General features: G+C 60.5%; 15 protein-coding genes across 15 annotated transcripts; 5 read left to right on the top strand and 10 right to left on the bottom strand.

Moving 5' to 3' along the window:
• Positions 1-140: 140 nt before the first annotated feature.
• On the top strand, positions 141-3,295 carry GGTG_03592 (hypothetical protein). Its single transcript, XM_009221373.1, has one exon. It carries the CDS (start codon positions 422-424, stop codon positions 3,089-3,091), a length of 2,670 nt encoding a protein of 889 aa, XP_009219637.1. The 5' UTR covers positions 141-421; the 3' UTR covers positions 3,092-3,295.
• A 209-nt stretch (positions 3,296-3,504) lies between these two features.
• GGTG_03591 (hypothetical protein) lies at positions 3,505-4,203 on the top strand (the record flags this gene model as incomplete). The annotated part of the gene is made up of 1 exon (XM_009221372.1): positions 3,505-4,203. One exon carries the CDS (start codon positions 3,505-3,507, stop codon positions 3,889-3,891), a length of 387 nt encoding a protein of 128 aa, XP_009219636.1. The 3' UTR covers positions 3,892-4,203.
• On the bottom strand, positions 4,040-4,891 carry GGTG_03590 (hypothetical protein). The gene is made up of 2 exons (XM_009221371.1): positions 4,743-4,891; positions 4,040-4,628 (listed from the first exon to the last, which is right to left on the bottom strand). Exons 1-2 carry the CDS (start codon positions 4,818-4,820, stop codon positions 4,218-4,220), a joined length of 489 nt encoding a protein of 162 aa, XP_009219635.1. The 5' UTR covers positions 4,821-4,891; the 3' UTR covers positions 4,040-4,217.
• Positions 4,892-5,493: 602 nt separating this feature from the next.
• Positions 5,494-6,336, bottom strand: GGTG_03589 (hypothetical protein; the record flags this gene model as incomplete). The annotated part of the gene is made up of 1 exon (XM_009221370.1): positions 5,494-6,336. One exon carries the CDS (start codon positions 6,334-6,336, stop codon positions 5,494-5,496), a length of 843 nt encoding a protein of 280 aa, XP_009219634.1.
• A 726-nt stretch (positions 6,337-7,062) lies between these two features.
• Positions 7,063-8,052, bottom strand: GGTG_03588 (hypothetical protein). The gene has a single exon (XM_009221369.1). It carries the CDS (start codon positions 7,893-7,895, stop codon positions 7,224-7,226), a length of 672 nt encoding a protein of 223 aa, XP_009219633.1. The 5' UTR covers positions 7,896-8,052; the 3' UTR covers positions 7,063-7,223.
• A 330-nt stretch (positions 8,053-8,382) lies between these two features.
• GGTG_03587 (cyanide hydratase) lies at positions 8,383-10,704 on the bottom strand. Its single transcript, XM_009221368.1, has 5 exons — positions 10,251-10,704; positions 9,803-10,196; positions 9,720-9,737; positions 9,568-9,661; positions 8,383-9,493 (listed from the first exon to the last, which is right to left on the bottom strand). Exons 2-5 carry the CDS (start codon positions 9,830-9,832, stop codon positions 8,529-8,531), a joined length of 1,107 nt encoding a protein of 368 aa, XP_009219632.1. The 5' UTR covers positions 9,833-10,196; positions 10,251-10,704; the 3' UTR covers positions 8,383-8,528.
• A 164-nt stretch (positions 10,705-10,868) lies between these two features.
• GGTG_03586 (hypothetical protein) lies at positions 10,869-12,897 on the bottom strand (the record flags this gene model as incomplete). Its single annotated transcript, XM_009221367.1, has 4 exons — positions 10,869-11,779; positions 11,846-11,918; positions 11,987-12,737; positions 12,809-12,897. The coding sequence occupies 4 exons, from the start codon at positions 12,895-12,897 to the stop codon at positions 10,869-10,871; spliced, it is 1,824 nt and encodes a 607-aa protein (XP_009219631.1).
• Positions 12,898-13,256: 359 nt separating this feature from the next.
• On the bottom strand, positions 13,257-13,433 carry GGTG_03585 (hypothetical protein; the record flags this gene model as incomplete). The annotated part of the gene is made up of 1 exon (XM_009221366.1): positions 13,257-13,433. The coding sequence occupies one exon, from the start codon at positions 13,431-13,433 to the stop codon at positions 13,257-13,259; it is 177 nt and encodes a 58-aa protein (XP_009219630.1).
• Positions 13,434-13,833: 400 nt separating this feature from the next.
• On the bottom strand, positions 13,834-14,224 carry GGTG_03584 (hypothetical protein; the record flags this gene model as incomplete). Its single annotated transcript, XM_009221365.1, has 1 exon — positions 13,834-14,224. Exon 1 carries the CDS (start codon positions 14,149-14,151, stop codon positions 13,834-13,836), a length of 318 nt encoding a protein of 105 aa, XP_009219629.1. The 5' UTR covers positions 14,152-14,224.
• Positions 14,225-15,123: 899 nt separating this feature from the next.
• GGTG_03583 (quinate permease) lies at positions 15,124-17,842 on the top strand. Its single transcript, XM_009221364.1, has 3 exons — positions 15,124-15,920; positions 15,999-17,339; positions 17,424-17,842. Exons 1-3 carry the CDS (start codon positions 15,821-15,823, stop codon positions 17,588-17,590), a joined length of 1,608 nt encoding a protein of 535 aa, XP_009219628.1. The 5' UTR covers positions 15,124-15,820; the 3' UTR covers positions 17,591-17,842.
• Positions 17,702-19,546, bottom strand: GGTG_03582 (alkaline proteinase). The gene is made up of 4 exons (XM_009221363.1): positions 18,670-19,546; positions 18,493-18,589; positions 18,308-18,408; positions 17,702-18,209 (listed from the first exon to the last, which is right to left on the bottom strand). Exons 1-4 carry the CDS (start codon positions 19,432-19,434, stop codon positions 17,832-17,834), a joined length of 1,341 nt encoding a protein of 446 aa, XP_009219627.1. The 5' UTR covers positions 19,435-19,546; the 3' UTR covers positions 17,702-17,831.
• Positions 19,547-19,794: 248 nt separating this feature from the next.
• Positions 19,795-21,660, top strand: GGTG_03581 (hypothetical protein). Its single transcript, XM_009221362.1, has 3 exons — positions 19,795-20,096; positions 20,183-20,855; positions 20,965-21,660. The coding sequence occupies exons 1-3, from the start codon at positions 19,831-19,833 to the stop codon at positions 21,544-21,546; spliced, it is 1,521 nt and encodes a 506-aa protein (XP_009219626.1). The 5' UTR covers positions 19,795-19,830; the 3' UTR covers positions 21,547-21,660.
• GGTG_03580 (hypothetical protein) lies at positions 21,599-22,691 on the bottom strand. Its single transcript, XM_009221361.1, has one exon. It carries the CDS (start codon positions 22,485-22,487, stop codon positions 21,606-21,608), a length of 882 nt encoding a protein of 293 aa, XP_009219625.1. The 5' UTR covers positions 22,488-22,691; the 3' UTR covers positions 21,599-21,605.
• An 809-nt stretch (positions 22,692-23,500) lies between these two features.
• GGTG_03579 (hypothetical protein) lies at positions 23,501-23,959 on the top strand (the record flags this gene model as incomplete). The annotated part of the gene is made up of 2 exons (XM_009221360.1): positions 23,501-23,643; positions 23,812-23,959. The coding sequence occupies 2 exons, from the start codon at positions 23,501-23,503 to the stop codon at positions 23,957-23,959; spliced, it is 291 nt and encodes a 96-aa protein (XP_009219624.1).
• A 610-nt stretch (positions 23,960-24,569) lies between these two features.
• On the bottom strand, positions 24,570-24,778 carry GGTG_03578 (hypothetical protein; the record flags this gene model as incomplete). The annotated part of the gene is made up of 2 exons (XM_009221359.1): positions 24,570-24,593; positions 24,647-24,778. 2 exons carry the CDS (start codon positions 24,776-24,778, stop codon positions 24,570-24,572), a joined length of 156 nt encoding a protein of 51 aa, XP_009219623.1.
• Positions 24,779-25,247: the final 469 nt, after the last annotated feature.

Here is a 25,247-nt window from a genome sequence, read left to right as displayed (position 1 = left end):
CAGTGACGTCCAAGCGGGGGACGTCCCTGAATCCAATGGGGATTCCTTGAGGAAGGATGGCCCAATGTGAACGGACCACACAGGCGGGGGCGAATGGGCGGGCTGGTTGGTGTCTCCACTAGGCTGCTTCAGGTCAACTCCTAACACGGAGCTTTGTCGAGCTCCATGGGCTGGAGGGCGACTGGAATTCGTTCAACCTCCACTGACTTGAGACCTGACTGGAGACCTGTCCTGTTCAGGCGAGTCCTCACCACCGCCTCACTCCCATCCGTCCCTTTCCTGCCCACCTCCCACATCACCATCCTAACGTTCAACAGGACCAATTTGGTGGCCACGTACTACCCTTCTCTTCAAGCATAGTCTCTTTTTTTTCACTAGCCTTCCCACACCCGTATTCATCTACCCCGCCCCGAACAGCATAATGGCGGACGACAAGCCCGCCGACAAGCCCGAGGAGGGCTCGGCCGAGCCCCAAGAGCCCCAAGAGCCCCAAAAGCCCCAAGAGCCCCAAGAGCCACAGGAGCCCGAGGGCTTCTCCGAGGAGGAGCGCGCCCTGTTTGAGAAGCTGAAGATTGGCCAGGAGGGCGGTATGCCCATGCCGACCTTCATCAAGCCCAGCGACGTGCGCACCAGGACCGCCTCACTAGCCGAGGGCATCTTTGAGCAGTGGAACATGCTGAAGAGCCTGATCGAGCGCCACGAGCCGACCCTGCAGCGCCGCTGGGCCGGCATCAAGCAGAAGAAGAAGCGCAAGGAGCTGCTGCAGGCCGCCGCCCGCGGCCTCGAGAACGCCGCCGCCGCCGCCGCTGCCGCTGCCGACGAGGATGCCAAGGCGGAGGCAGTCAAGTGGACCATGCCCGATACGCACCGCCCCGACATTGACATCTGGCGGGATGTCCGCGAGGCGGGCTCTGAGGACAACCTGTTTGCCTCGTCGGACCCGGCGCGCCGCTGCGCCTTCCTGTGGCCTCACCTCAACCTGGACGACCTCAGCCGCAATGACCGCCCGCTGCTGCTCATGTTCTCGGCCCGCGGCAAGAATCCGCCTCACGCCTTCGCGGCCGCCGACCTGGAGCGCGCCCGCTTCGCCATGGACTCACTCGCGCTGATGCCGCACTACCTCAACCGCTACACCATGATGTTTACGGACCGCACCGATCCCGCAAAGTACGGCGAGCTTGTTCCCTGGCGGGACCTGCCTGAGGACTCCCCGCAGAAGTGGCTGTTCGAGAGGCGCGGCATCCACCCGGGCGAGGGCCTGTGGCTGCTCGAGATCCAGGACATCACCTACCGCCTCCTCGTCAACGCGTGCAAGAAGATCCTGCACGACATCCCCGAGGACAAGCTGCTGGACTACCCCGTCATCGCCGCCTCGGGCGAGACCCCGGCCGAGGGTGCCATCAGCGAGGCAACGCCACAGCATGGCGGCGAGTACACCTCCCTCATTACCCGCATCACCGAGGAGCCGTACCGTTCCCCCGCGAGGCTCGATCGCAATCTGCTGGAGCAACCAGTCGAGGCACGCCTGCAGGAGGCTAGAGATCACCTGCTCGCCCTGCGCGAGGACCCCGCGTACTTGGCCGCCTGCCTCCAGGACTGGGCCACTCATAGGCGTGAGCAGCTGGTCGATGCGAACGGAAACCCGCACCCCATCCTTGCCAAGAGCCCTGCCACATTCTGGTCGCGAGTTGTCAACCGCGTCGTCGGCACCGCTCTCCTCGACGTGGCCGAGTGGGACCTCGTCCACGATAAGGTCCTGGCCCTGACCCGCCTGTTGGACCAGTACGACGGCAAGCTTGACGAGGACGCCGACCTCCCTGCCGACCTGGCTTTCGCCTTCTATACACTCGATCACCACGTTGAGCAGCTCAAGGCCGGACCGTTTACCAACATCACCATGGGTCTCGTCGCGAGCCCTCCCATGCGGCCTTACTTCCAACTTGTGACCCCGAGCGGCGCCGAGGATAGGACCTTGGCCATCACTGCGGTCGAGGAGGCACCTGCGGAGGAGTCGACGCGCGTCCTCATTCGTCGTCTGGGCGTCGTGCAGGACGAGAAGCAGCGCCAGGTAGTCGGCCTGCCCGGAGCGCTCGACGAGCTTGAGTACCACATCGCGGTGCACCCCGAAGCTCGCCTCAAGATCACCCCTTGGGTGGCGAACCAGCTGTCTTCCCTGGCCGTCTTTGCGCGCGTGCTGAGGCAGGTCGAGCTGTTCCAGCCATGGGCCGCGCGATTCGGCGCCGACGTGCAGGAGAAGGAGACCCGCGAGGCCCTCGAGCAGCACTTTCACCGAAGCGTCGCGGCCGCCGGCATCCCGCGCCTGACCCAATATGAGGTTAGCGACCGTGTCGTAGCCATGGGCATCCCGGAGCAGGGCCGATTCGACTACCCGCTTGTAGTTGATCTTTCGCACAAGGCCGCGGTCGAGGCCGCAGCTGAGCAGGTCCGGCGCGCTGAAGTTGCGCTCGACGGCTTTTGGGGCAGAGTCAAGGTCGAGCTTGAGAGAGCTGGCGCTATGTCGGGCGCCATCAAGGACGCTTTTTCCAGCCCGCTGCGCCGTTTTGCCAGCACGGCGGCGGCGGCGGCCACGGCTGCCAATGCTAAGGGGCAGGCCAAGGCAAAGAGCGCCAAGACGAACGGCGCTTCAGTTAAGGTTAACGGCGAGGCCGAGGAGGCCAGCGAGGAGTCGGAGGGAGACGGAGACGCCAACAGCAACGCCAAGGCCGACAGCATCAAGAAGATCAAGGTCGGCAAGCGGGAGCTCAAGGTGTTCAACGCCCTCTTCCACGAGCCCTTCAAGGGCCAGTCAGGCGGCAAGCCCGCCGAGATCCCGTGGGCGGAGTTCGTCCACGCCATGCATGCCGTGGGCTTCACTGTGACGAAGCTCTACGGCTCCGCCTGGCTGTTCGTTCGCCCCGCCGACGCAGATTCCGACGACGACGACGAGGCGGCCAAGAAGGCCACGACCATGCTCGTACAGGAGCCCTACACGGCCTCCAACAAGATCCTGCCCGTCGCGGCCAGGGTCATTGGCCGGAGGCTGTTGTGGAACCTTGGCTGGGAGAGGGCCACGTTTGAGCTCACCGAGTAGCGCATGGTTTTGCGAGCAACCAAAAAGGACTCTGGCAGCGGCTCTTTTTTTCTTTCTCCTCCTTTAGGCATGGTGCAGGGAAGGACACAAAAGCATAAGGATCCCATGCGTTGCATTTGGCATGCCCTCGCCTTGTTCTCTTCCAGGGCACTGACAGACAGAAACAAATAAAACGAATTGTTTCACGATGAGCCGGGCATTATGCCATTGGAAATTTGCTTGATCAGCATCATGGTACAGTATGTGTACTTTATGGCGGTGCGTAAAGTCAAATGGGGGCTGCCAAATTATCCCATACGTAGTTGCCCGTACCTTCCCAGGACAAGGTGAGAGAGGCTTGGATGACAATGGCAGCCTTGCGAACTCGGCACGATCTATCTACGAAGCCAATCGAGACCGTGGTGAGGTTTCGAATGGAACTGTATCTAAAATCTCTGGATCATGCCAGATTCTTCCATCCTGCTCCCCACTTTGTCAACAGAGTGAAGGCAGCAGACCCTCTGGTTGTATATGATTCGGAAAGCCAATACTCACCAGAGGGGGGGCCCGCGACAGGCAGAGGGCGGTCAGCATGCGCATCTTTACCGCCAACAACGCCGGCCGCCCTTTTCGAGACGGTCGAGCCGGCCGAAACCGACGGTACTGCCCTTAAGGACGACGGCGAGCGTCCGCCGAGACCGACGGCACTGCCCTCGGAAGACGACGGCGGCGAACGCGCGCCGCGGCCAGGCTCGCCGGCGTCCACCTGGCCGGCTGCTCGACGGGCAGCCGCTTGTCCCCTTCAGGATGTGATTGCCTGATTGAAAACTAGCGGAAAGAGCTACGAGCTTGGTGGAAACGGCACGGAGAATCTGGAAGCGCGATATACCATACTTTACAAGGTATGCCACTCCGTGGGCACTAGATACCCTTACAAAACTCTAGCCTCCAGTGCCCGTCTGTTTCCTGGGAGGACGAGCCACTCGGCGATGCATCTGAGGACGAGTACGTGGTCTGCTTATCCACTCATGTATGAGAACCTCCAGTATTGCTGGGTATGTAGCGCTCTATTTGTATCTAGCGAACACAGAGGTAGCCATTTTTATTGTCATTCCACTGAATTTACCTCGTATAACAGTCTGAATTATCAGGCTTGCTTCTTTACACCACCATCACTGGTAACCGTCCTCCTTGACAGCCCAACGCCGACCACAAACGATAGCCGGAGCACCCAAACGCAAGCAACGTAAGCCACGCCGGCCAATTCCCCCATCTTCCACGCTCGCGGGTCGGCTCGGCCCTGCTCCGCAACGATGCCATAAAAGTCCCATAGGAGGCACGAGTCTATGGCGAGCATTGCCACCTGCAACATCTTCCACACGTTCCTGTCACGCGTAACACGCGGGGTGGCGCCGCTCACGATCGTGTGGAACAGGTACCACGCGCCCACTTGGTGCAGTAGCGGGCGGTACAGGGGCGGGAAAGGCACCGCCGCCACGAGGTGCCTGGGGAGGTAGATCGCGAAGAGCATGTCGGGGGCGAAGAGGGCCTGAAGCATCTGCATTGGTGTGATTGTGGCGTGTGAGCTACATGGCCTTGTCGCGCAATAGGGGACAGGTCACACGCCAAAGGGGAAAAAAACGGCTGCACCAGCCAAAGGGCGATCACATACGGTGCCGAAGGAGATGAGTGGGTCTAGCCACGCAAGCTGGATCCAATAGATGGAAGGGATTGTATCGAGTGAGGCCATCGTGACGCCGGCGTATATGGGCTGGGTGCTCGCGGGGAGAGAGCTAAAAAAAAAAGGAGTGAAAGAAAAACAGGAAGAGACGTAGGATCAGGGCTTACGTGGGGGCATGGCAGAGATATGTACTCGGGGGTTGTACGTTGTGGCCCCCTCTATAGTGGGCAAATTTGCTCCTTCCGCTTTCAGGATGAAATTGATGAGCGGCGATACCAATACGCGCCAAGGTAGGTATATAGCGCCGAAAACAGCCGAAAACAGCTAAAGGATTATTACGTCCGAATATGACATATCGGGAGACGATACTAGCCGGGCAGAAAGTGGCACGAGATTCGACCTGAAGGTGCTACCTGTGTCACAGGGGTTTCAGTATCACATTGTGCAAGATTTCCGATTGATAATAAACCGGTATTTATGCTACTAAAAGGCTATAAAAAGTACTGATGTTTACCTACTACTACTGATTAAAGATGGATCATCGCCGCTATTTCTTTTGGCCTTCTTCGGCCTCCTCAAAGTGACTTCCCAGAAGCCACCCTTTCGTATCCTCCAGGACTGTAGTCGTAAGCTCATCGCGAGTAAGGCTCGAGCAAGGCGCCAGATTGTTCATGCTCTCTGAGCTGTGAGCCCGATGTTTAGAGGGGAGAGATTTCCAGGGTCTTACTTACCGAATCGCTGGTCAGTAGCGGTGGTGGCCGGCGCCGCTCTGGCCAGGAGCGTAGTAGCCAGGGGGAAAGCCAGATGGGAAGCCACCGTTAGGGTCAGGGTGGCCGGCGGCCCCGCACCGCTGCGGCACGGGAGTACGCAGCGGCGCGCCGGAGCCATGTCCCGAGCTGGGGCCCGGACAGCTGCTGCTCAAACTGGGACCTGGATAGTAGGTCAAAGAGTCAGATGGGCGCAGCGAGGCTGCCTGAGCGCGAGAGGCGGCAGACGCGCGGGAGGACCGCCCGGCGTGCGAGGGAGGGGGCGAGGGAGGGGCCGCGGTGCCGGGGCTCACGCCCGCGGCCCAGCCCGTGACCCGCGCCTGCCTGCGGCCGTAGTCCGAGGGCGGCGGCCCGCACATGTAGTCGTCGTCCGAGTTCTCCTCGGCGTCGTCGTACTCCTTCTCCCCGACGTCCCGGGCGGGCGCGGGCCTGCTGCTGCGCCGGCGGGTGGATGCCGATGGGGCCGAGTTGCGCAGCGTGGATGCCGATCGAGCGGATTCGCGCAGCGTGGACGCCGCCGATGGGGCGGGCTTGCGCAGCGTGGACGCCGTCGACCGCCGGGCGCCTATCAGGGTGGACTCGGACGACCAGTCGCTGCGGACTCTACAGCCCGCCTCGCTCTTGTCCGCGGTCGCCGGTCGGTCCGAGACATGGTGGCTGCTGCGACCTCCCGGCTTCTTCGCGGCCTGCTTGCGGAGACGCCTGCGCTCCAGAAACTCCTCGGGGTCGACCTTTTTGCCGGCGAACCACTGAAGTATACCGATGGATCGGGCCTTCTTGCGATGGCTGTCACCTTTCTCGACCTTGTTGCCGCCCATGATGTCTGAGGTCCTCTTGCTTGCGTGAGAAGAGATGAATGGGCTTGCGGATGTGATCGGTGCAGAGCTTGCGGAGGGAGCTGGCGGATGGTTCAGCGGGTGAGGTGTTGAGGAGTGGTTTGGTAAATGTTAATTCAGGGGTGGGAGATAAAGAAGTCCGGCTCAGATATATAGATGACAATCTGCAGGCAGCCCTTTGACACTTAAAGGGGTTTGTTAGACAAAAGCGGTTGTTTCTCGAAGATGGGTGGTCTCTTTGTTCTCAGTGGCGACTAGTTCTCAGGCATGTAGGCAGCCCAGCAAGGCATTCAGGACAACGGCGTCAACTGTTGAGCCAGCTCATTAACAAGAACAAAGAAAAAACAAGCGAAGCGACGAGAGGAGCCAAAACGCATGACTGGTTGTGGGAATAGGTTGGAACCTACAGGGCTCTAAGTATCTCTACCTCTACCTTCTTCCATCATTCTTGAGCGTCACTGCCTGAGGGCTAATCCTTTCTAACACATGCGATAGTTGCATCTAAAATTATCGTTCAAATGACGCTCAAAGAAACACCGGACATGCTTTCTGCGAGACGCAAGTGGTTAGATGTAGTAGGAACGGTTCAGCGGGCAAATAGGTAGGAGGCGGGCAGATACGAAAGTGGTCTTGGAGTTTCTCTCCCGGATCCTATCGTCAGAATTTACCATCCCAGTCCATCACCGACCATTCAAGGTATATCATAGCTTGTCGCATGGAAATTTGTGCTCGTATTTATGTTTCTAAACATGGTGATGATTTCACCGCACAGCACGAAGCCCACCAACACCACCCAGCATTGCGCATCAATAAGAGCAAGGCTCCCACCTCAACATGATGGTTTCGTGTCGTGACAGCCCAGGGGCAGCTCAGGCGAAAAAGGACTTGGGCGGCGCGGCCCCCAGGGCCAGCTCCAGGTCGGGCTCGCACTTGGCCATGGCGGTCTTGTACGCCTCCCGCTCGCCGACGTCAGCCAGGAACCTCAGGATGTTTGGGTACTCGCCCAGGTCGACGGGCGCGAAGCGGCGGGCCGTGGTGAGCGAGAAGACGACCATGACGTCGGCGGCGGTGAAGCGGTCGCCGCCGGCGAGCCACCTGTTTGCGGCCAGGCGGTCCTCGAGCTGGCGCAGGGCGCGGGCGCGGCGGTCCTTGGCCGCTAGCATGGAGCTGTGGTCCTGCTCGAGGCGGGCCATGCCCATGTAGAGCACGCGCAGCATGGCCGGCTGTAGCGTGCCGTCGGCCCAGTGCCACCAGAACAGGAAGTCGGCGTAGGCCGGGTCCGAGGGCCCGACGAAGAGCCGCCCGCCGCCGTGCCGGTGCGCAATGTACTCGAGGATGGCGCAGCTCTCGGCCAGCATGAGGTCGCCGTCCTCGATGACGGGCACCGTGCCCGACGGGTGCAGGGACACGATCTCGGGCGGGGCCAGGACCGGGGACCGCCGGTACTCCTTGAGCTCGTACGGGACGCCGAGCTCCTCGCAGAGCCAGGGGATGCGCTCCGACTGCGAGACGTGCATGTGGTGGATGACGATGGGGGCCATGGCTGCGGATAGGCGGTGGTCGTTGAATGTTTTTCTTTCTTTTTTTTTTTTCTTTTTTGGGGTTATTGTTTGGGTCCTCCTGTGACCTTGAAAATACAGTCGATTGCGAGTAATGACGACGAGAAGTGCTGAAGCCCAGAAACCTGATGAGCCGTGGTTATATAAGCCTCGGTGCATTAGCTCGGGAGAGAAGACCTCGGCCGTGCATCCCAGCCGACGCCAGTCAACGGGGCAGCGGCCCCACCGTCAGCATGCTAGCGGCCTAGAACGAATCGCAGCCGACCCAGGACGGCCCTGGAGCATAATGTTCCCACTGGCCGAGGCGACTCGCATAAACCGGCAGCCAGAGACCACCCCGACCCCGACGAGACGGCCCCTTGGTGCACAGCGTCTTGAAACCAATCGGCTACCAAAGTACCGCCGTCGGCCGAGGAAAGTTCGGGGATCGACGCGGAGAAAAAAAAGGGGCCTTTCACCCCACTCCGAATGGCATGGAATTTCTACCTTGACTGTGTGGAAAGCAATGAGATATAAGGGATGAGCGGGGTTTATTAACACGACAACACCTATATCGACCAGAACCGGGCTATCTAGACTCTACTGATTACCCGCCCGTAAAATGTCGTTGCCAATTCACAAGGCGTCAGAAGTGCCATTGCTGGCCTCCTTGCCGTTCACCCTGCCGTTCGCCCTCCCGCCCGCGGGGGCGTCCAGGGGCCGGTCGAGGCCAAGGCGGTGGGCGGTGCTGTAGGTCTTGATGCCGCCCTCAGGGTCGGCCTCGGTGATGAGCTCCTTGCGGCGGGTGTCGATGAGGAGCCTGATCAGGTCCGGCCTCATGTAGTGGCCGGCAAAGTCGGCCAGGACCTTTGTGAGGTGGGTCTCGTCGAGGTCGATGTCGACAAAGAGCAGGCCGTCAAAGTCCTTGGCCGGCTTGACGACCAGACTGCCGTCGGGCCGGTAGATGCGCGCGTGGCCGTTGTAGGGGGTCGGGTCCGTCTCGGGCTCGACGCCCTCGGGCGTGTTCTTGGCCAGGCCCTCGACGGACAGGCGCTGGAAGGGCGCGAGCGTCCAGGCGCCGGCCTCGAGCGCGTACGTGGGCGTGACCAGGTCCGAGGCCGTGTCGGCGTAGTTTGTGGCCGGGTCCGGTTCGACGCGGCGCTCTACGCCCGGGTACACGGGCCAGGCGGCCACGTGCACCTGCTCGCCGGCCGCGATGCTGAGCGCCTTGAGGAACGGGTTCATGTTCTCCCAGCAGTTGAGCTGCCCGACGCGCCCGATGTCCGTCTGCGTCACCGACTGGAACGTGTCGCCGGACCCGTCGCCGTAGACGAGCTTCTCGACGTGCGTCGGCTTGATCTTGCGCCGGTGGTTGAGCACCTCGCCGTCGGGCCCGATCAGCACCTGCGCCAGGTACAGCGTCGCGTGGTCGATCTCGGAGAAGCCCATGGACACGAAGATCTTGTTGTCGCGCGCCGCCCGCCGGATCCGCCGCATCTCGTCCGAGTCGACCCCGAGCGAGTTCTCGCGGTACTTTTTGAGCATCGGCAGGCTCTGGAGGTACGTGACCTTCCACATCCAGTAGGGGTAGCCGGGGATCCCTGGGGGCATGGCATATGTCAGTCTCGGGGCGCGTCGAAGCACGAGGTTCGCCTCGCTTTGGACAAGCGCTTACAGACTTCAGGGAACGCGACGAGTTTGCATCCTGCCTCGGCCGCTTCCACGATGAAGTTTATGGTCTTTTGGACGCCGGCTTCACGATCGAACCACTGAAAAAACTCTTGGTTAGATAATAGTGTGTGTTACTGGTGATTTGCTCCAGCTTACCCCTGGCTCGGAGGTGACCTTTGATAAACTGGTGTTAGTGGGTGCATTCGGTGCCGGCGGTCGATATGTAAGGGTGTACTTACAGCCGCGGCCTTGTACTTGGTGATGGGCATTTTGGGGATGCAAAGTAGATTACTATCTGGAATGGGATTTTCTGGATGAGATGGCTGGTGTTTTCTCAGGGTGCTCTGGATGCTGAGGAAATGGTAGGTTCGATTCCGGGTCTCACCTCATTTATATACACGAATGAGATCACAACGTCTAAGCAACATCATCTCCAGTCAATACCGCGGCCACCATGCAAACGCGAATGTGTTCTCCCAGCTAGCCATCGGCATTTGACAGACACGCCCTGATGTCGTCCTGACAGGCGCTGCTGTCAACCATCTCGCGGGACGAGCGTTCAAAGCCCGGGCCAAGGCGTCTCGGCGTGCACCATGTTACCACCTCGGCACAAGGCCGCCCGCGACCCAAGCCCTGCTGCTGTTAGGACGAGGTTTAGCAAGGCCGATTGCACAGAAAAGCACATACCCAAGAATTGCCAAATTCAGCTGGCCCAGGCTTAGGCGAGAGAGGGAGGGGGATGGTTGGCGTCCGGTTCGGATCAAATCGTTGATACCAGTCGCCGAAGTTTCAAATCCCGCGCCCGCGGCCCTGCAAGGCATCGCCCGCCGCGCAGGATGCCGTTCATCAAATCAGGCCACTCAGCTGCCGGAGTCGTCAATCGGATGGTTTCTCGTAGCACGCCACATTTACTCGCGCTCTCAGCTTGGTGAGAGGGCGTCATGGGCAGTGGATCCCGAGAAAGACCCGACGAGAGGCGAGGAGATGGTCCTACAAGGAGCAAATGCCGCGTGGGTATTATTAAAGCTACCTACCTTACCTCGGGTGCTCAAGTAGCTCTAGAAGGCGTCATTTCTGGTCATCTTGTTAGCTAATTCAGGTGCCACCGGCGGAGCGACCCGCTCTCTGGAGGACCACTCTAAAGGACCAGTGGCGACATTGCCAAGTCAAGAGAGGAACATTGGCATCACAGTCACCATGTCTCGGCGTTCGGAAGGCCTAGATTAAGCCAAGTTTTGGCTGTGTCGATATTAGACGCTACAAAATTAGAGATTACTACGAGCCAACATCTCTCAAGACAACAAATCAGCAGCCGGAATTCTGCTCGGCATAACGCCAAACATCTTGCTTGCCAGTCGTCATCTTGAGCAGGTACCTCTCCCAGAAACCCACCAGGGGCTCCTCCGGAAGGACCTTGAACTGCGGCAGCTGATTAGCCTCTCCCGGGTTCTTGATGTTCCCGTCGTTGGCGTAAGCCCAGCGGAAGAGGCTGTCCTTCTCCTCGACGTCGTACAGCTGGGCCGGCGTGTACTCGTCAAGGCCCAGCTCGCTGGGTCTGAAGGACTCGAGCTCCTGCCGCTCGGTCTGGTCCAGGGCGTCGCCCCGCTCGAGCCGCCAGAGGGGCTGGGCGATCCTGTTGCCCTGTATCTTCTCGCCGTCGGCGCCGACGAGCGCTTCGCACTTCCAGACCTCGGCGTCGTCCATGGCCAGACCCTGACACGCGAGCCGGACCCGGACGGAGCTGTGGATGCGCTCCGAAGTGTTGACGAGCGGCTCGTTGAGCGGCTTGTTGCTGTCCGGGTCGGTGCGGGTGAAGAGGCCCGGGTGCCGGTTGCTGTGGCCGAAGGCGCTCTGGACGCGGCTCGGGTACCGCGTCTGGCCGAGGGCCCACGGCCGCGCGACCGCGAGGGCGGCCTGTCTCTTCACCTCGGGGTCGTCGGGCTTGACGTGCTTGCGCGTCTTGCACTCGTCGTTGCAGTCGCCCGTGTCCCTCTTGGGGAGGGGCTTCTGGCTGGCGAAGACGGGGTCTTTTGCCCAAGGCTTGGGAGCGCCTGCCCACCATGACGCAACACTAGTCGGCAGTTTCACGGTGTCGGCCCAGTTGGGAACAAAGGGAAAGGGGTGGGCTGCCGAGTAGTACATACTGCCCTCCAAGACCTGCGTCATGCGGGTAAGGTTGAACTCGACGCCGATAGTGGACAGCTGGTCGCACATCCCTGCATCAGGAGAGTTGACGAGTTAGTCGAGTCGCCATCAGTGTTGCCAAGGGGGTTCAGACGTACAAGTGAGGGTGATGTCGGCTATCTGTTGATCCCACCAGCCGCCGCCAACACCGCCATGGTTTCCAGGGAACCACTACAAACCACATGTCAGTAAAAATTCAAGAAGATAAATGTGGAAGGCAATTTGCAAACATGACTTACCACCTGCTTCAGCTTGGTCTTGTTGTTATCCGAGCGGCGCTCCCAAAGGGCTGGCTTGAACGCATCTCTGGGCTCGTCGAGGGCTAGGGCCTGGAAGGCGTACTCGACCCTGGGGGAGATGGCGGTGCCGCTAAACTTCCACTGCTTCGCGGACCCCCGCAGGCCAAGCGCCGACACGGGCGGGATGCCGAGCGCGCCTACCGTGTCCCACACGGCTAGCGCCTTGATGGTGATGGCGCGGCCCGACGAGTCGGCGAAGGTGTCGCGCGTCATCTCGCGTTCCTTCAAAAAGGTCCTGTAACCATCCTTCCTCTCCGCAACCCAGTCACCCTTGGCCTTGTACTTCTTGCTGTCGTAGGCAGGGCCCGCCCACATGTACTCGCTCGGGCTCCTGGACGCGTTGCCGAGATTCTGGTAGTCCTCGAATATTTTGTAGAAGTAGTCCAGCCCGGCCGGGGTGAGGAGGCCGATAGTGGCGATCATGTCGGCGATGGACCTTGCCGTGAAAGCGCCTCGCGAAAATCCGATGAGGATGATGTCGTCGCCATCGACGTAGTTTGAGCAGATAAAGTTGTAGCATTCCCGAACGTTTTCGGCCAGGCCCATCCCGAAACCGCCGCCGGTCAACTGGTCAATCTTGAGCACGCCGGTGCCGACGCCAGGATCATAGAGTATGAGCTGGTGGGTGTTGTCATGACCTGTCCTTTTAATGACCCGCGAGATGCGGGAGACGTTTGACTGTGGCAGGCCTCTGTCACAAGTGCTCGTCAGCGCTTGGCCTCTCCTCTCGGAACGAGCTGGGTGCAAGGGAACAAGTCATACCCTTTTGATCCCAGGGAATCCATCCAGGATCCATCGCAGCACACGATGATCCGCTTGCTCATTGCGCACGTCGTGTGGGCCTCCGCCATCGTGGCAGCTTCGAGTTTGGCGTTCCAAGGCAGAATTCGACTAATATCTCTGACAAGCAGGTTCAAAGGAACTGTAACACACGACGAGCAAGCAAACAAACAGGAGCGAGGAGAACTGTGTACTGGGGGTGGTTGCGGTCAGGGGAAGAAGGCGGACATCACAACTACCGGAGAATGCACCTTCTTTTGTATGGCGGCGTGCGAGGGCATCTGGCGTCTGCCTGGTTCGCCATTTTCTGGAAGCACACGAGGAGGACCCTGAGGCCAAGCCCGACCCAGCAGGGGTAGCAAGATCACCTTGCGCTAGGCTCATCCCTAGCTGCGTTGCGGCTTGTGTAGCGCCTGCGAAGCAGTTTCTTTTATTGGCGCATCGGCTGTTGGGCGGTCGTCCAGCTGAGCCTGAAAGGCCGCAGTTGGACAGCCACCTCCGCCGCACCGTGACCGATCAGCGCTGAAAGGCAGATGCCCCACCGACGGGCCTCGCTGACGCTGATGGCCACTTCGCAGACACCCTTCTGCGCAGCCACGCAGCCCATTGATCAATTAGGGACAGCGCCTGCTCGCACAGCCAGCCGGAGCAGCCCTTGAGGGTTCCCATTGAGCACATGCGCCCCCGGTCGAAAGGCTACGGCAAGCCATCGGGGCATCGCAGCGGACGGCGAATGAGGACAAGAGCACAAAGCAGTCGGGCGAATGTGCAGGCAGGCGGCCGCCAGGTCTGGGATGGAGGGTGAGAGTGTGACGGTGACGGTGACGGCGGCCCCAAAACCGCATCAGCACCAGCAAGACAAGCAGCAGCCACAATCACAATTTATTGAATTCTGCCAGACAAGACCTGTGCTCGCATTTTTGGCCATCCCGATTCGCTCAGCTACACCTGTACGTACCTCTGCACCCCACACTACCCACTAAACCACTTGGGCGGCGATCCCGATCTTACATCCAGTCAGCCTGGAGCTCACCCTCGGCGCACAGTCTGGGCTGCACGTCTCGGTAAGGCTGCGCGCCACAGGGCAGCACAACCGAATCGATCGTCACGTAGTAGGACGTGCCGGCCTGACCGCATCCTGATGGCGCAACACCCTCCACCACGCCCTCCATGTACGACCCTGGGCTCAGATTTCCCCGTGGTAGCACCTTGACACGCTGGCCCGCGGCGAAGCGTGTACTAGCCGGCGCCACAAACGTTGTGATCGGGACCGTGAATCCCAAGCCGACTCGCTGGGTGAGCTCGCGTAGATAGCGGCCGTCCATGGTGGTGTCTATGTCTACTATCGAGGGCGGGTGGTCGCGGAAGTCTGCAGGATGCAGCAGATATGAAGCAGATAGACCACTACAATTTAAGGGAACCTGCCGAAAACAACTGACGAACGCGGGTCGAATTCCCCTGCCGAAATGCTTCAATTTTATACGCATATACGAGCAAGTGACGCAAAACGCTCAGCAGTGTTGTGGGTTGCCGTGTTCAATACCATGTTTTTCTAGCAAGTGAGTGTTGCATTTCGGACAGTTGCAGGCTGGGTCAGCAGGAGTGCTGAGAACCAGTGACAAGGGATGTGTTGCACGAAAGAGATGAGGTGTTGAGTATTCATTCACGCTGTGCCAGACCGTCGCAAAGTCTGACTGATGAACACTACGCCATCACGCAGACTCTCGGACATGCTCGACTTTATGACGCTATTGGGGTGTACAGACATGGTGACCCACACCGCAGCTCCATGCCACCCATGCATCGTCCAGTCCGATCGAGTTTTGATGCCCAGAGCTCTACAATAACCAGCATCCAACCTTCGTTTCGACATTGACAAGGGAATATGCAATTAAGGGCCAATTATAACTGATTTGCAATTAAACAGACCCGTATTGATGCTGGTCAGTTGGGTTTGTGGCGGGCTGTAAGCTCTGTCTGCGCGAATGAGAAGATCAGGGTGAAAGCGCCGACTTTGGGCGGTCTCGTCCCCACCTCAGGGCCAAGGCGCCCCCACCACGCGCAAAAAACCACACCTTCCAGTCATCTTCACAGCAGAAGGCGAAACGAAAATGGTAGAGATGGTAGGATCGACGCCATACTCTCAATTGCGCATGTCGGAATCAAGCGAGCGAAAGGCCCGCGGAAATGTATATGTTTGTTCGGAAGAATCAGGAGCTCCAGCAGGGAACAGAATATCGATTCGGCCAATTGAGGCCGCCAATTGATCTTGGCTCGACCACTGGCAGGAAGCAGACGTTGCATTTAAAATGTGAAGCTGTCACCTTGGCGCGGCCCAAGCCCCGGCCAAGCCCGAGCCAACCCCTCATGACTTCCCTCCCACACCTCCAAGGCGCCTTAGCGGTGCTTCTCTCACTTGCCCTTGCCGCCGCCTCCCCGTGCTCGGCACATCTCCGGCACTGAGGCGGGATCCTCGCCTCCCCGTGGCTTGGCATGCGTTCGTGACCTTGCAAATCTCCTTACCACAAAGCATATCATGGGTGTTTGTTTTCCCTCCCCTCCCGCCGGGTCTGGTTCTTGCACCGCACAACGTCCTGGGCAAGGCCGTCTCCACCCCCGCAAACCGCAGCGTTATCCCCGTCTCCCCGCCATGTGATCTTGTGCTGGGTGCTTTGCGCTGACCTTGGCGCGGGGTCAGGCCAATGTCTATCAGGCTTCGCGCTACCCCAGGTGGGGGAAGAGGAGTGGGTGATGCTTGGCGATAGTTGCTCCTCACGTCTGATAGCATGGGTTGCGAGCTGGTGGGTGACATATATACCCTGGCTTGGAGGCGCTGTGGCGGTGATATGGAGGGTATTCCTCTGAGACCACCTCCCTTCCTCCTCGCTCGTCCCCAGCCCGGCGCAGGTCTTCGGTTCTTCTGCAGACTGCCAGTTGCCGTTTGAACGGTCTTTTTCCCCGGACACAGATTGCTTTCGTTTCACAGCTTTCGGCATGGGCTTTCTCCACGCCAAGGGGACTACCGATCCTCCGGAAGTCCGTAACTGGACTATCCATTGGGTTGCTCTGGTCGCCTCTTGTGCTGCCCTGGCCAGTAAGTCTTTTTCTTTTGGATCCCTCCCGGGTTCCCGGTCCGGCTATACCGTCACTAACACTCGGCCTCCAACCGCAGTGGGATACGACACGGCCGTCATCGGCGGCACCATGGCCCTGGACTCGTTCAAACGGGACTTTGGACTCGAGTCGGCCCTTCCGCACGTCCGCGATGCCACGCAGGCCGACATAATATCCACCTTCCACGTCGGCTGCTTCTTCGGCGCCCTGCTAACCTTCCCCATCGCCGAGGCCATCGGGCGCCGCAAGGCCATCCTGATGGCGGCCATCGTCTTCATGGTTGGCGGGTCCATGATGGCGGCCGCGCAGGGCAGCACGGCCGTCATCATCGCGGGGCGGGCCATCGGCGGGCTCGGCATCGGCTCGGCGTCGCTCGTGGTGCCCGTCTACATCGCCGAGACGTCGCCGCCCAGCGTGCGCGGGCGGCTCGTCGGCATCTTCGAGGTGGCCAGCCAGAGCGGCTCCATGCTGGGCTTCTGGATCAACTACGCGACCGACCGTACCATCGACGTGCGCAACAAGGCCCAGTGGGTCGTGCCGCTGGCCCTGCAGCTGCTGCCCGTCGTGGTCCTGGCCGCCGGCATCTTCTTCTGCCCCGAGTCCCCCCGCTGGCTGGCCCGGGGCGACCGCTTCGACGAGGCCGAGCAGGTGCTCGTGTACCTGCGCCACCTGCCGGCCGACCACGAGTACATCCGCAACGAGATGGCCGAGATCCGCGCCCAGGTCGAGGAGCGCAGCACGACGCACCTGAGCCGCAAGGACCAGTTCCGCAAGCTCGTGGCCCCGGGGACCCGCAACCGCGTCGCCATCGGCGCCGCCCTCATGTTCCTGCAGTCCTTCACTGGCGTCAACATCATGACCTACTACAGCCCGCGCATCTTTGAGACGCTCGGCATCACGGGGACCACCACCAAGCTCTTCAGCACCGGCATCTACGGCGTCGCCAAGATGCTGGGCATGGTCGCCTTCACCGTCTTCGTTGTCGAGGGCGTCGGCCGCCGCAAGGGGCTAATCTGGGGCTCGGCCCTCGGCTGCATCCCGCTCTTCTACGTCGGCGGCTACGTCATGAAGGCCGACCCGCTCGCCCGCGCCGGCTCGGGCGACATCCAGCAGGACGGCTGGGGCTACCTGGCCATGGTGGCCATCTACGTCAACGCCTTCATCATCTGCGCCACCTGGCAGGGCATCACGTGGACCTACGCCGCCGAGATCTTCCCGCTCGACATCCGCATGCTCTGCGTCGCCCTGACCACGGCCACCACGTGGCTGGGCTCCTTCGTCGTCGGCCGCGCCACCCCCTATATGATCACGGATTTGGGCTACGGCACCTACTTTATGTTTGGCAGCTTTGTCGTCGTCATGGGCATCTGGGCCTTCTTCTTTGTGCCCGAGACAAGAGGTATGTTGAGAGTCCCTAGGGGTTTTGTGTTTGTCGAGTTCGGTCCTTGCTGACAATTTTCCCTTCTCTTCCACTCTCGCGCAGGTATCATGCTGGAAGGCATGGACGCCCTCTTCTCGAAGCCGATGCACGTCACCGTTTGGAACCAGATCCGCGGCCGTCCCGTGGTCGAGGAGGCCGAGGCCAACGACGCGAGGTCCGTGGCCGACTCGATTGAGAAGAAGAAGCCCGATGTCGCCCATGTTGCATAGCAGGACTCGGGTACTGTTGCTAGGGTGAGCGGGTGGTGAGGACATATATGGCGTGGCCTTTATGCACACAAGAACCGCGTTATACTGCTGGCTACGATTGGATTGGGAGCAGGGTGCATATAGCGAAAGCATATATGGGGGATCATATGACGACAATGTATTTCATCAAAGACAAGACCTAAATGCATACAAAAAGACTGTCGTTATCCATTCGACCAAACAAACACCCCCAACAGGCCCCTTATAGCCCACTGTTGTTGTTGAGCAGCCGGTTCGGCGAGTCCCTGACGTCCCCGACCACGTCCTTGAGGGACAGCGCGACGAGGCGGGCGCGCACCTGCTCGGGCGTGTCGAGGCCGCCCTCGATGGAGCGCAGGTACGAGACGGCGCCGGCCACGATCGGGGTCGCCATGCTGGTGCCGCTCTTGGCCACGATGGCCGAGTCGGACGCGATGCCCGCGGCGCGCACGTCGTCGCCCGGCGCGAAGATGTCCAGCTCGGGGCCGTAGTTGCTGCCAAAGATGCGCGGCCGGGGCGAGGCGCGGCTGCGGGCCGCGTTGGTCATGCCGACAGTGATGCACTGCGGGATCCTACCCGGTGACCTTGTAGAGGCTGGGGACTGTTTGGTTGGAAGGGGGGGTTCGGCCATTCAGTCCTGGGTGCTTTTAAGAAAGGGCAGGAGTCAAAGTAGGGAGGTAGGTAGGGTAATCAACTCACATCCTCGTTCCCGGCTGCGCAAAGTGACGCGATGCCCTGGTTGTACGCTGCAATAACAGCAGACTCGGTCGCGGTGAGTTCGCTGCCGATAGCTTGGGATCCTGTGGTTACAAGACGACGTAGGCGGTTAGTGACCACTGATGTATAGCGCCATATCGCACGCGAGCGGAAAAAGCATCACTCACCGAGAGACAAGTTGATCACTGCCTTCTTCTGGATGTTGCGGGACAGGATGTCGTTGACGGCCCAGTTGATGCCGGTGATGACCGAAGACATAGTTCCCTATAACCAATCAGTTGTTAGCATCAGAGCCATGAACCAGGACCTTCTTGCGAACAGGAGGCAGGGAAAGGCAGCCTTACCGCGCCATTGTCACCCATGACCTTGACGTCGACAATTTCAACCTTCTTGGCCACGCCGTACGTGGCGCCGGCGGCGAGGCCGGCGCAGTGGGTGCCGTGGCCCTCCCGGTCGCGGTTCTCGGGCGCCGGCGCGGCCGTGGAGCCGGTGAGGCCGTTGATGCCGAAGCGCACGCGGCCGCCGAACTCGGCGTGGCTGGACCGGACGCCCGTGTCGAGCACGTACACGTACGAGCCCGCGCCCGCCGCGCCGTCGTAGACGTAGTCCTTGGCGCCCCGGTCGCGGTGCGAGATGTCCCCGAGCTGCCACGGCGCCTCGCTCTGCGTCTGGACGGCCCGCCGCGCCACGGCGGCCGCCGCGCTGGGGGGCTTGGTCTGCTCCACCGTAACGATGGCGTCCTGCTCGACGCTGGCGACGCCCGGCAGGCGCGCGATCGCCTCGGCGGTGGCGTCGTCAAAGTCGCCCACGTAGGCGCTGAAGTCGGACCCGATGTGGAAGACGCGGTCGATGCCACCGCTGCTGGTGCTGCCGCCGTCGCGCCTGGTCAGCACCATGCGCCGCACGTGCGCGTGGTGGGCCGCGACTTCGGCGGCCGCCGTGTCGGGCTTGAGCAGCACGATGAAGCGGTTGGGCACGAGCTGCGATGGGTCCGAGGCGCGGCGCACCAGCGTGGACGGCTGCTCCTGCTGCCGCTGGCCTGCCGCCGTGGGCGCCGCGAACAGCGGGGCGGCGGCGCCCAGGAGGGACAGGAGGAGGCTGGACTTCATTGTGTAGGAGCGAGCGTGACGAGACGAGAAACGGTCTCTGCAGAAGTGCCGGCGACGGGTGCTGTTGTCGGTGGGCTACCAACCGAGGGTATGTGTACGTCCGCTCTGTTCTTCGTTTCCACATTATATAGGGCAGGCGATCGCGGCTATTGCGGGATGGGCCGAGCCCCTATTATGCCATCACCTTCCCGATCCGGCAGGCATGGATCTTGTCCACTTTCCTAATGCCGTATGGGGCAGGTGGGACTCGCGATAGAAGCATGGAGATTTGGGCGGGGGGCCAAGCCCGTATTTTATAAGCGCCTGCCACCTGCCTCGCCGTCGCCGGTGAATGCAACCTCATACCAAGTTCATGCCATCAGATCACGCAATGCCTGGCGCCGGTGGCTGCTTAAAATGGCGCGCCGAATCCCCTCGTCAGGAGAGGGGAGGCAGGCCGAGTCCAAGCGACAGAGACTGCCCGCCCCCGGCCTTCCGCAACGTCCCCCGTGCCCCAAGTCCAGGATACCAGATCCCGCCGCCGCCGCCGCCGCCGCCAATATGAAGTTTTTCCCGGCCCTCCTGGCCCTGGCGGCCTGCCTTGATACGGTGCACGCCGTCCCCAGCAAGCGCCAGTCGACCATTGAGCCGGCAGCGCTGCAGGCCTTGATCACCGAGGCCGGGTAAATTCCCTTCTTGACTGGCAGCTCAAATTCCAAAAGATAAGAACACCCCAGCTAACACCACCAACCCATCCCCCCATCCGCAGACTCAAGGCCAGCATCGACAGCTTCCAGCAGGTCGCCACAGCCAACGGCGGCAACCGCGCCTTCGGCCGCCCCGGCTACGACGCCTCGGTCAAGTACGTGACGGACCGCCTGTCCAAGCTCGGCGCCGGCGTGACGGTGCGGACGCAGGACTTCACCGCCACCTACTCGAGCGACTGGGTCGGCGAGATCGCGCTCAACGGCGCCGCCGCCGCCGCCTTTGGCGTCTGGTACAGCCCCTCGACGCCCGAGGGCGGCCTGACGGCCCAGCTGGTCGACGGGCCCGCGGGCGCCGCCGCCTGCGACGCCGCCGGGTACGCCGGCCGCGACGTGCGCGGCAAGGTCGTCCTGGTCGAGCGCGGGCCCTGCCCCAGCTACGGCGACTCCTACCTCGAGGGCCGCATGCTGCCGGCCGCCGCCGCGGGCGCTGCCGGCGTCGTCATCTTCAGCAACCTCCGCAGCACCAGCTCGGCCGGCGGCTTCAGCCGCGCCCCCCGCAGGGGAGACATCCCCACCGGGTTCATGAGCCAGGCCGACGGCTTGGCCCTGCGCGCCCGCCTGCAGCGCGGCGAGGGCGTCACCATCAAGATGAAGACGGGCAATGTTCTCGACCGCAGGGTCACGCAGAACGTCATCGCCGAGACGGTCGGCGGGGACTCGAGCAAGACCATTATCGTAAGTGTGTTTCCTCTTTTCCTCATCCTTTTCCCCCTCGAGCCTTTCTCTTCTCGTCCTTCTCTCTCCTTCCACCCCCAATTCAGCTAACACCCCAGCAACCCCCCAGTTCGGCGCCCACCTCGACAGCGTGGCCGAAGGGCCCGGCATAAACGACAACGCCTCCGGGTCCAGCCTCGTGCTCGAGCTGGTCACGGCCCTCTCCAAGCTCGCCACCAGCCCGCGCTACAAGATCCGGTTCGCGTGGTGGGGCGCCGAGGAGCGCGGCGCGTGGGGCAGCGAGCACTACACGAAGCAGCTATCGGCGTCCGAGGCCGCCGACGTGCTCGCCTACGTCAACTTCGACATGGTCGGCCGCGGCCTTTCGGGCGTCTTCGACGGCGACGGCTCCGCCTTCTCCAAGCCCGGTCCGGCCGGCTCGGGCGCCATCCAGAAGCTGCTCACCCAGGGCTTCGAGGGCCAGGGCCTGGCCGTCACGCCCGTCGAGCTGACCGAGCGGACCGACTACAGGGACTTCTGGAGGATCCTCAACAAGCCCGTTGGCGGCACACACTCGGGCGTCAGCCAGGATCCGTGCTACCATAGAGCCTGCGACACTGCGGCCAACGTCAACATCACAACCTTGACCGCCCACACAAAGGCGGCTGCGTACGCTCTTGCCGTCATGGCCATGAAGGGGCTAGATGTTTAGATTCTATCTGCTGGGAGAGAGTCGCTGTAATGAAGAATGCTTGTAGTTACGCCTGGTCATCAGTCGATATAACATGATTCGGTTGTCGTCTTTATCCAACGGAGTCTCTTTTTGATCAGGAGTTCCAGGTCCGGCCGGTCCTGCGCCCCCAGCGCCCAGCCGACGGCCCCCTTCTCTGCATCCTTGTCGAACATCGGTACCAGCTGGATGATTCCACGTCCGAGGGGAGCGGTTCCAGACGACATCATCTCTGCGTGTTCGACTTCTGCAGCGGTGAATACCTTGAGCACCTCGAGATCTTCCACCGTCTTGCCGTCGCCCCTTTGCCTCGCCGCCTCAATTTCTTCCTCCTGAAAGCCCAGGTGCAAACGCAGGATCTTTATCTTGAACCAAGCGTTCTCGTTCGCCAGGTCGGTCACGCGCCGAACCACGCCGTTCATCTCGCCCTTTTGGCGTGCGATGTTTTCCCGAAGCAACCTGTCCGTCCTGAGGGCCACCTCCCCCGAGTACGTCAGCCTCTTCAGCCGTTTCTCAGACGCCCTGAGCCCCATCTTGTCTAGGTGGGCCTTGATATCTGATCGGGTGGCCAGTAAATTCTGACTGCGAACAGCGGTCTGGGCTTCCACAATCTCCTCGTCGGTGGCAATCCGGTATTCTTCGTCAAGCGCTCCCCTGTCGTCTTCGAGGGTTGTCGAGCTAGGTGTAGGGTTGGCCAGGTCATCTTCCGTTTCCTGTTCTTCTTCCGATTCTCTTTCTCCATCCCTTTTCCCATCGTTTTCTCCATCGTTTTCTCGGCGTTGTCGCTCTTCATGTATCCTCCGTTTCGCCTCAGTGAGAACCCTTTCCACCGCCAGTCGTCTGATTCTTTTTTTCTCTGCGACCCTCCGCTGCGCTGCCTCCTCTCTCTTCTTCTTGTCCCTGGCCCTCTTGCGTTCCTCCATCTCGCGTTGACGCTCCACGTTAAACCAGAAATTGTCCCAGCTTTCCTGCAATCTCGCGTCTTCTTCATCCAAGAGTTTCTTGTACCAGAGAAATGTCTGCCGGTTGTCTTCATTCTCTTCCCGCTCAAGAGCCAAGGAAAACTGCGCTGCCTGTATCTGCTGAATAACTTCTACTTTTTGCAAGAAACAGCGGCGCTTGAAATCCAGTTCCCTCAACGCTCTCAGGGTCATGTCAGATCTCAGTGTCATGTAGGTACTGGATAGTCGGCGGAATGATGAAAGCTGCGGATTTGAACGCCAAGCTGGAACGAAGTGAACTATAGCGCCTGGGGCGCTTCTGTTTCTGACTTGGTGAAGCCGCAGCCTTCGCGCCCAATCACTTATCCCATGTATAATTTCCTGGACAGTGGGCTTAGATTTGGGCCTCGGAACGGATGCTTCCAAAGCCACAGGTGCATCGGTCGGGGAAAGCGGGCGAGGGGCATCGGGTTCCTCAGGGGGTGCTAGTGCTTGGGAGAAGTCATCTGGAGTTGCTTCGCCTGGTTTTCGAGAGGCTGGGTGGGAACTGGGGGTATTGCTCGGAATCCCTCCGGCCTTTGCGACACTTGCAAAGGAGCGTCGCTGGCTTGGCAGCGCCGGTGGTTGCGCTTCAGGGGAAGCGTGGCCCTGTAGCTGAGATGGCACATCCGCTTGTTTTGACTTTGGTCGGTCATGGGACTTTTTGATGCCTGTTGGCGAGGGTGCTATAGGAGAAGGTGGATTTGGCAGCGGCCTTTCAGTCAGCTCAGGCCTAGAGTGACTTGGAGTCTCTGCTTGAGCCACGGGGGTTGCTGAGTCGGAACGGCTCCCGGTACAACCTGGAATGGGTAAAGCTGACGTCTCGGAGCGCGCTCGATCGAAATTCAATAGCGCAGCCCGCAAATTCGACACCAGAACCTCGATGTCTGAGCTAGCTGTTTGCTCCGGGTTCTGCTTCACCAGCATCGCAACGCTGGTCGTACACGCTTGAGCTGATGGTTCCAGCCTCAGAAGCTCGTGCCCTGATGGAATCTGCTCTTGAAGCAACGATGGCGTTGGATGGGTCACGGAGTGCCCGCCTGTTGATGAAACCGGATCGCAACCAGCTTGCGGTGACTGGTAAGCTGGCGGTTCTAGTGTTCGGGACAGGTGTTGTCGCCAGTTGCGGGATAGTTCCGGTGATGGCTGATGGATCTGCGGCGGAACTTGGCGGAACGGGGGCGGCACATCGTGGTGAATCGGCTGGTGGGCCTGGTTGAGTTCATGATTGGATACATGGCCGCTGGCTGGTTCTGACGCCTGGTAGTAGGGCGGCGGCGATGCATAGCGCCGGAATAGTTCTGGTGTTTGCTGATAGGCCTGCTGCGGGAGCTGCTGGCCACAAGGCTGTGGCTGTGATAACTGGAGGGGGTGTGGCGCACCCTGGCGAATCTCCTGCCATGGTCCCTCTCTGAATAGCTCCGATTGATGGACCCCAGGCGGCAGTGGCCACTATGCCGTTTGTAAGGGACGCTGGGTCGCCTGCGGCATATGGAAGCTAGCGTCCTGGTAGAATCTAGAGTGCTGGTAGAATCCGGACTCCTGTCGAGGGCTTCGCGAATGCTCGTCCTCGGTAGCCTGATGTGAGTGATGGTCGAGATACGGGAGACGGTGATGGTCTTGCGCATGTTGATGGCCCTGCACATGGCGATGACGTCTGGGCTCTGGTATTCTACTGGCCGCGGTGGCAGTGGAGGGCCGCCTGGGGGCGACGTTCCTCTCCTGACTCGATTTCATGCCGAACGCTGATTCTGAGGTGGCCCGCTGTTCGGATATTTCGCGCATCGACTGGTCCTCAAGGACCGTCGCAGGTGTATGCTGGACCATGGATCCGACTCCGATCGGACAGAGTGGCTGTACCTCGACACCAGTCAACCACCGGTCTATCGAAGCCCCGACTCCTGACCCCTGGTGGGACGATTCTTGTGATGTCAAGAGCTCAGGTTCGACCGCGGAAGACAGCAGGCTTCCCAACCGCTGCGGAGCCTCCTCGGGCGCTTCTGGACATCGGAGAGGCTTCGAATCTCACGAGAAGTTAGTCTCAATAGCCTTCAGCGGGAATATGGTGTAAAATCTCAACTAGGGATCCGAGAAGAACGTACCGCTTTTTCGAACCAGCCCCCAGCAGAGTTGGGATGGAGAGTGTCGATTGGGTCTGAACCGGCCCTGGGACGATTGCTGAAGTGCCGATGAGGTTCGGACTTGTTGATCAGGTCATCGAGCGTAGTGGCCATGGTGAGGGTACTGCGGGTGCGCGGTGGTTCTGAGCGGCGGCGGCACGCCGCGTCGAGGCGATTTCTAGGACGAGGGCCGTACAAGAAAGCGATCAAAGACTGTAGTGTAGGTATTTAGGTAGATAGTATCTTGATGTTATGCAATATTGACGCTATATCTGTGAGTAGGGAGATCCGTGTGGACGGTGAGGCATTCATGAACAGCCCAGCTCCATTGTCGTTGTCGAGCTCAGTCCATAGCAAGGCTCTTTCCTTCCTCGGGGCCCGTGACGCGTTGGTCCTCGTTGCGAGTTCATGTTGGGTGATTGATGGATGGCAGTCGCGAACCTGAATGGTCCAACTCCGCTTCGATAAGCTAGGTACCTACTTGGCTTGACCCCACTCGGGACTGGCGGAGGGGCCAGAACAGGAAACTCCTGCAAGCACAATCAATCGCAGGACGCGGCGTCAGCGTAGGTAGTACCTGCGC

This window comes from Gaeumannomyces tritici (genome assembly GCF_000145635.1).
Source record: "Gaeumannomyces tritici R3-111a-1 unplaced genomic scaffold supercont2.2, whole genome shotgun sequence".
In the NCBI taxonomy this organism is placed as follows: Eukaryota; Fungi; Ascomycota; class Sordariomycetes; order Magnaporthales; family Magnaporthaceae; genus Gaeumannomyces; species Gaeumannomyces tritici.
The sequence above is the reverse complement of the archived record's forward strand: the minus strand, read 5'-3'. Positions and strand labels throughout refer to the sequence as shown.